The 8732-nt window shown below is 34.6% G+C and overlaps 1 protein-coding gene across 1 annotated transcript in view; it reads left to right on the forward strand.

Annotated features, from left to right (window-relative positions):
* Positions 1–5569, forward strand: part of RNF170 (ring finger protein 170) — a 36590-nt gene extending 31021 nt beyond the window's left edge. The window contains exons 5-6 of the mRNA XM_006859914.1: positions 3329–3439; positions 5300–5569. Of these exons, the coding sequence (XP_006859976.1) occupies positions 3329–3439; positions 5300–5569 (381 nt within the window). The remainder of the gene's footprint in view (positions 1–3328; positions 3440–5299) is intronic.
* Positions 5570–8732: the final 3163 nt, after the last annotated feature.

Here is an 8732-nt window from a genome sequence, read left to right on the forward strand (position 1 = left end):
CCAAATTTCTTGGCAGAGATGAGTGAGTGCCTCCTGTGCCGCCTCACTTTCTTGAAGGATTTCAATTTTTATTCCATCAATTCCTAGTGCCTTGTTCTTTGCCAATTCCTTCAATGCACCTTGGACTTCCTCCTTCAGCATCATTTCCATTTGATCATATGCTACTTCTTGAAATGGTTGAACATCAACAATTTCCTTTTGGTAGGTGATTCTGTGTATTCCTTCCATCTTCTCTTGATGCTTTCTGCATCATTCAATAATTTGCCCAGAGAATCCTTCAATAACGAAAGTTGTAGCTTGAATTTTTTCTTCTGTTCCCCCAGCTTGAGAAATGCTGAGCGTGGTGTTCTTCCTTTTTGGTTTTCTGATTCCAGATCTTTGCACATTTTGTTGTAATACTTGGCTTTATCTTTTCGAGCTGACCTTTGAAATTTTCTGTTCATCTCTTGTACCTCCTTATTTCTTCCAATTGCTTTAGCATCTCTAAGCTGGAGAGCAAGTTTCAGTGTCTCTTCTGACATGCATTTTACCTTTTCTTTCTTTCTTGTCTTCTTAATGACTTTTTGGTTTCTTCCTGTATGATGTTCTTAATGTCATCCCACAGCTCTTCTGGTCTTCGTTCTTTACTGTTTAATGTATCAAATCTGTTCTTCAAATGATCTCTAAATTCAGGTAGGATATATTCAAGGTCATATTTTGGCTCTTGTGGGCTTGTTTTCATTTTCTTCAGCTTCAATTTGAATTTGCATATATGTAATTGATGGTCTCTTCCACAGTCTGCCCCTGGCCTTGTTTTTACTGATGATATGGAGCTTTTCCATTGTCTCTTTTTGCAAATGTAGTCAATTTGATTTCTGTGTATGTCGGGGACCTGCCTCAACAGGGAAGTTTGGTTCATGAAGTAGGGAGATCTGGCGGCGAAAGAAATAGAGAAAGAATATACACAAAGATGCAATGAGAGAAAAAAAGAGACACTCCGAGACCAGAGTAGATGCAAAACTGGCAGGCAGACCCTGCATGGCAGGCAGCATCACACTGCAGGCAGTAATGCATGCAGCATTCAATCTGCATTTGTCTTTTATTTTTTTCAGGGAGGGATTTTGCACAAAGGAAGAAGGTGATTATTCAGATAAGACAGGGTACAGAAATGAAATGTGATTAATCGTTCAAAACAGGACACAATGATTTACAGGAACAAATTCTAAAATATACATCGCAGATTTCTTAATAATCTAACATTCTTAATTTTCCAAAAACTCAAGCAAACTGTTATAAATTACTTTTTAGGCTTAAATCACCTAAGGCAGCGAAGTGAGGTTTCTCAAGGCTAATTAACATACCTATAGCACTTAATCCCTAATGGGTAAAGATGAAAAGGATTTAAAAGTTCTGAAGGGAGTCAAGCTGTTTCAGCTACCTGGCTTAAGGTTTCAGGAGGAAGGAGAACATCTAGGTTAATCGGTTTACACCTAGGGACAGTTTGAGGGGGATGCCACTATTATTCTTTAAACAATACTCCCGGAATTTACCAATCTACCTTGAGAGAATACTCTGGGCAGTTTCCCTCTGGAGCCTCCCAGCGTAATACTAGCAAACCTGCTTTTGGAACTTTTACTGCCTCGGCTTTAGAAGAGGTTTTGGTTTTAATATTGTACATGGATATCAAGAGCTCATGTATTAAGTTAATATCAAACATAATTGAATAACTTGATAAAGAACAGTTTTGACATGCTTGCCAGGTGGCCAGAGCTTGTTCCTCAGAGAGATTTGTTCCCAGGACCTTACGCACTGCCAACACAGTGGAGACATTCAGAGAGGCACATAAGAAACCATTTTCTCAGAAGCTACAATTACTGGAGTTAGAAACATAGAATGAATAATAAGACCAAAGAAAATTATACAGAGGTAGCCCACTAGTGAGTTTGCAAAAACCAATGAACCCGGAACATCAGGAGGTCACTTCCTTTGGCCCTCAGGGTCCCTGGCCCGCAATCTGAGGAGGGCCTTTGTGTTGGATTTTCGTCTATGACACAGGACCTCAGCATCTCAATGCTTGCTCTCACCAACATGTGTATTCCATCTGGTGATGTCCATGTGTTTAATCGTCTCTTATGCTGTTTAAAAAAAGGTATTTGAAATGAACAAATCATTGATTTTTCAGAATTCTACCATGTGATCTCCAGCTTCATGTACAGGGCTGCCATAAGTGAAAACTGACTCAAGGGAAATTAAGAAAAACAACATCACCTTTATGTTATCCCATTTGTTTTTGGACATCTGTGCCTACCACTCTGGTAGCAGCAGAGTGAAAAATACTATGTAACATATAATAGTATTAAGAATTACAGTTCTTATAGTTGTGTACCGTCGAGTTGGTTCCAACTCATAGCGACCCTGTGTAGGGTTTTTTTGGAGCGGCTGGGGAGTTTGAACTACCAATCTTGTGGTTCAAACTGACTTTGCTGTCCAACGCAGTATCCTGCAGTGACAAATCAGGACTCTAGTTGTTCCTATAGTAGGGATTGGTATTTGAGAGCTCATACGTAATCTTTGCATTATGGCTGACAGTATTTAGAGATGTCTCAAGTATCATTGAAAGTAAGGAATCAAGATTTTAATCATTCCTCTGCAAAAAAATGATCTCTAATTTTTTCTCTGTCAAAGTGATAGCACTACAAGGGTACTTCAAAAAGTTTGTGGAAAAATTATCTTTTAATTCCATTTTACCATGAACTCTTTGAAGCCCATCATATATTTTTATCTGACTTTACCCCTGAATATTTTATCATTTTTGTATCTTCAACTATCTGACATACTGAATTTACCTGTGGTGTAAACAGGAAAATATTAGAACCAGTGTTTGTAGTGTCCATTGTTCAAATTACATTTTACAATTTATTTTATTGAAAGGCAATAATATTTTAACTTACAATATTATTATAATATAATACAATATTGTATTACAATTATGTATATACAATAATATAATACAGTATTGTAATAGAATAATATTGTAACTTGAAATCCTGGTGTAGCACTGTAGATGAGTGCGCTGAACTGCAAAGTCAGTTTGAACTGCAAGGTCAACGGTTCAAGTTCACTAGCTGCTCCTTGGAACCCCTATACAGAGTCACTATCGGTCGGAACCAACTTTAGGGCACTTAACAACAACAATAATGTAACTTAACATTTTTCCCTGTGCTTCCATTATTAAAGAAATGAATGAAATGTAAATCAGGCATTTTTCTCATTTTATTCAGTAATAACATAAAATGGAAGAAACTAATGATACAAACAGAAGGCTTAACTATTTTTCTCAAATACACAGGTAACTTTACTCCTAACGGTTTTTGGTGATGATAATCAGTCTCAGGACATCGTGCGATTGAAGCAAGATGTTAATGATTATAACCGAAGATTCTCAGGGCAGCCCAGATCCGTAAGTATTATAGCAGAAGATGCCAAGTTAGAGGGAGCCCTTTTACTTCTCTTTTATAAAGTGAGATACAGCAACAAGTTCTCTTTGACTATGACAAATCCCGTATGTGTGTTGGGTAAAGTTTTTTTTTTGTTTTTCTTACATTTTTATTAATCACTGAGTTATAGCTTTCCAGGGACTAAATTTCACTGAGTTATAGCTTTCCAGGGACTAAATTTTTCTTTATGAAACATCAACCAAAAAAGTACTGAAAAAAATTGAAGAGAAATATAAAATTATTGGCATCTTTGTGATTCTAAAACATGGCTGTCTTATGGAGTTTTACAATAGTCTTTTACTCTATTTTCTTCCTTCCTCTCTCCAATCTAAAATGTTCCTTTAGTACTTTAGGTTAAAAAAATTTTTCCTTGCCTTTTTTCTTTTTTTAAAATGTTTTATTGTGACTTATATGATAGTTTACATGACTACATGAGAGAACTTTAGTTTTACATTCATTCCATCGTATATCATTTCATTGCCATGGTTCCATTCCCCTTCATGCGTCATCAACCGACCAAAGGGTATATCCTAGAAATCCTTGCCTTTTTTTTAACACTTCATCTTAGTTATTCAAAATCATTCTAATTTAAAGAACACAAAATTACTACAGTTGCCCTCCCCTCTAAAGAAAGCATTTGACAAAACTTGCTTCGTTTTGCTGAACTCATACCAATTTTCTCAAGTCTAATAAGTGACTCTAGAAATGTATATGATTACATATGCATTTCCAATAGGAGAATATACTAAGTACAAATTTATATGGAAAACCCAGACCTCTTCTCTGACCTTTAGACTCTGTAGATGGAACTGCTCAATTAACAGGACCATATGGGTATCTGACAGGCATCTCAAACTTCCCATGCATAATATTGAATTCCAGATGCCTTACTCAGCTTGGAAATGGCAAACTCTCCCCACCCTGTATTTATTGAAGCCAAATCTTTGGGTGCAATTTTTGATCACTACCTCTTTCTCATCTCATTTGATGTCTATAAATCTTATCACTTCTTTTCTCTCTCTTGTTTTTTGAGTCCCGTCATTTTTACCTGATAAAAATTTGCTGGTGTCTCCTGCTCTCTCACTGTAGCCATAATACTAGTCTAAGCTGTGAAAATTTATGTTCATATACATAGTGGTAACAAATTGGACTGCTAACCTCAAGGTCAGCAGTTTGAAACTGCCACCTATTCTGCAAGAGAAAGATGTGGCTTTCTGCTCCCATAAAGATTTACAGCCTTGGAAACCTTGTACAGGGTCGCTGTGAGTCGGAACCGACTCCATGGCATACCACAACTACCACCATGTGTATAAATCTAGCGATTCATGTAGATTTCTGTACATATTGAAGAACTTACTGATTTTTACAAAGGGAAGGCCTGATATTCAGAAAATATTTGGCAATTAGTAATTTGCTTAAATTCAAATTTAGCAGAGTAAGTGTTTTATCTAAGGAACCAGTTTCACTGCTATGCTATTCTTAGACTTGCCCTCAAAGGTGATAAATTTTAGATGTGTCTGTAATATGTAATATTTGTATACTCATATGGGAATTTACAAAGGTCTTTCTGATACATTATCTCTGTTAGTTCTCAGTCCTGTGGCACATGAATTATGTAGATGGTTGAATTATCTCAGTAGGTTAAACAATTTTCTCCAAAGTTTTAACTGATCGACTTTAGTTGCTGTTGAATTATCTGCAGTAATTTATAAGAATCTAGTAATTAAAGAACTATTTTCAAATAAAATTAAAGAAAAAGACATTATTTTGAAATATTATACATGAGATACTGAATCATAATCTTTGTTTTTTTCCCCTACCAGATTATGGAAAGAATTATGGATCTACCCACTTTACTGAGGCATGCATTCAGGGAAATGTTTTCAGTTGGGGGCCTTTTCTGGATGTTCCGCATCAGGATAATACTTTGTTTAATGGGAGCTTTTTTCTATCTGATATCACCTCTAGATTTTGTACCTGAAGCCTTGTTTGGAATCTTAGGCTTTCTAGATGATTTCTTTGTCATCTTTTTGTTGCTTATCTACATCTCTATTATGTATCGAGAAGTAATAACACAGAGGCTAAATCGATGAAAAAGTGGGGGTAACTAGAGTATTTGAACTAGTGTATAGACTCAAACACCAGAATCCATGGCATTATAAAGCATTTGAATATTATCTTGCAAGCTTAAAACCACAGTATGATAGACATTTGATTATCATTTGACAAATGCCTAGCAATATACAACTGGAATTTTAATATGTTGCAGGTTTGTTCTAATACTAAGTTTAGAATTATAGTGATTTTGATTCTGTATAGTCTATAATGTCTCTTGGGGAAAATATGTAATTATATAACAAGGGAATTTTTTTTTTATGTCTTTTTGATATAAAATGAAAAATATTTCCCAGGATTCATGTTAATTGGATATATAGTAAGATATAGTTAAATGTACCATTTATCCAATATATTCACCTCAGCAGATATCTTTATAAATAATATGAAACTCATCTAAATATATTTGTTACAATAAAACATATAATATTAGAAGTGAGATAATATTTTCTTTAGTATTAACTAAGTTTTGTGCATTTGGAGCAGTTTTACATTTCCATCCTGGCATAATTCTTTGTTATCAACTGAAAATGAAGGAAGAAACTTGAACTTCATAATTTTATCTCATCTTGTAGTTTACAGAACAAGTTTTAGTCAATAGAATTAACAAGATGAAAAACATTTATCTGCAGTCAGCACACTAGATGTTATTTAAATAAGTGTTTGGTCTTTCATAGGATCAGCATATAAAAGTAACTTGTAAAGGGACTAGTACTAAGAGTCTGATCCCAGTTCAATTGTTTATTTGTTGCATGGCTTCAGGCAAAGATTTATCTATAGTATGGGGACTTCATCTGTGAAAAGGAAGGCTGATACTATACACAGAGCATTGGGATGCATTTCGGAGCAAAGTGGATCTTCATGGTTTTGAGAATAAACACTCTCAGGGTACTAGGCACACTATTTAAATTTAGTTTGAAGTTATTGGCTTAACATTAGCAACAGGGTGGACACATTTCATTGGTTTCCTGGGTTCAGTCAAAAAACTAACAATGCTGTCTTTAGATGGCAACATGTAGCCCAGATTTAATATGTCTAAAAAGCATTGTGTGCTACATGAATAAGTGTATCTGATGTGATTGGATAAGGAAGTTATCTTGTTTCATTTTGAATGGTTATGGCATAAGTATATATATAATGCTCTCTTCTGTAATTTTCAGCTGGAGAAAGATAAATATCACAGGCATTATAGGATCCTAGTTCATTGTTCATTAGTGAACCAAGGATAGTGTGGTGGAAGGAGATGCCCAGGAGTCAGTGTTTGCTTTACCATTTGTTGACATCAATAATACTATTATCCATTAATTAGTATGCCTCACTATGCATGTAGTGAAATAAAAGAAAATCAGATTTTCTAAAATTAACTAGATTAGTCATCAACTAATGATATTCTAGATGAAATATCAGTAACAATATTTTCTAATTTGGGCTTATGGCAAAGCTATTGCTTATTATAGGAGAAAAAATAATACTTGATAGTACACTAAATGAAAGCAATTTCTCATATACTTTTCATTTTATTCTTAGGCTAATTTGGTGAGGAAGTCAAGGCACCACCTCTCTTTTCTTTGTTGAAATCCTCATGATACTGATGAAAGGTTTTTGCATGAAGTCATGCAACAAGTGATTGTACTAGGAGTAGACTCTTAGAAGTCTTGTATAAAAGTTTATTAGATAGAATCCTAGTGATTGTGAAGTGGTCAGGAGGAGAGCTGCCTCTGGAAATGCTTCAGAATATATTAATCCTTCCCCAGAGTAGGAGAGTTTAGGTGTTTCTAAGAGAGGAAAAGGTGTATATTGAAAGACTTATGAATCCTAATTTTATGCTTCCAAATCAAATGTCTAATTGGATGGCACACTTCAGAGAAACAGTTCAATTATAGTCACTAACTTGAAAGCAAATGTGTGGGAGTTTGTGATATAGCCATTTACCAGTGTATATATTTGGCATGGAGTGATAGCAGTGTCATATTTTGACAGGATTTTATTTTTCGTGCATGTGTTCTGCTCCAAGTATCACATTTCTGGCTATGGTAATTTTATTGTAATTTCTTTAAATACCTTTTAACTTTCTTGGTAGAGGTGTATTGTACCCAAATTTGCAACATACAAAAACACTGTATGATCTGAAATTCTATTAAATTGAACAGGGAACATACTAACATCTCGGACTTTTAAACTTGCTTATTGTGTCATCTTCCTTCATCACTGATATTAAAGGCAAAGGGGATCTGAGAGAGTATTTAAAGCAAATCAAGTCAATCAGTGTTTTAAATATCACAGTAATACTTCCATGATTTGGAATAAGATCATAGAAATCAAAGTAATGTTAATTTGGATTTCTGTAAAACAGTATTGTAATGGACGCAAAAACAAATGGTTCAGCCCTGAAGCAGGTAATAAATTGGGTGGCTCTGTGGGGAACAAGACTGGTGAAACAATCGTTCTAACTGCCCACTAAAACAGCAGTTCCAACTGCCAGAATTCTCAGCTTTTGAGCGTAACAAGGAAAGAAAGATCTTGTGTTGATCCCTGTGACTATGCAGATACCTACCTCACAGAGTTGTGGAGAATTTGCAGTTTGGTTCAAACTTTGTGATCTAAGAGTTTGTCAAACAGTTTATTCTTTTCAATAAATGCACTACCATATGTAAAAAAAAATTTAAATGTGTTATATTTCTGTTTTTTTTTTTGTTTGTTTGTTTTTTAAATTAAATGTTTTTATTTTGCATTGAGTGAAAGTTTACAGGGCACAGCATCAGTTTCACATTCAACCATTCATATAGCTTGTTTCATTACATTGATTATTATCCCCACCATATATCATCAGTTTACAGTGTTTCTCTCTATCCTCTTTAGCTTTTTTTTTTGGATGGGGGGGACTTGGCTTTTTGGAATTTACAGTCTCGGCTTTTAGTGTTATTTTTCTGTTTTTTTAATTTTTATTTTTTTATTGTATGCTTTAAAATTCAGAACTCTTAAAGTATTTTGCTTATTTGGATATCCAGTATCATCACATTTCTAACCTAGATATTTTAAATTTTAAAAGGAGAGGAGAAAAAAAAATGTGTTTTAAAGCAAATGATTCAATCCAGGCAGTCTAGAATTTAAATTGGTTTAGGCATGACCCTGATTTTGCAC

This window comes from Chrysochloris asiatica, unplaced genomic scaffold, assembly GCF_000296735.1.
Source record: "Chrysochloris asiatica unplaced genomic scaffold, ChrAsi1.0 scaffold00035, whole genome shotgun sequence".
NCBI lineage: Eukaryota > Metazoa > Chordata > Mammalia > Afrosoricida > Chrysochloridae > Chrysochloris > Chrysochloris asiatica.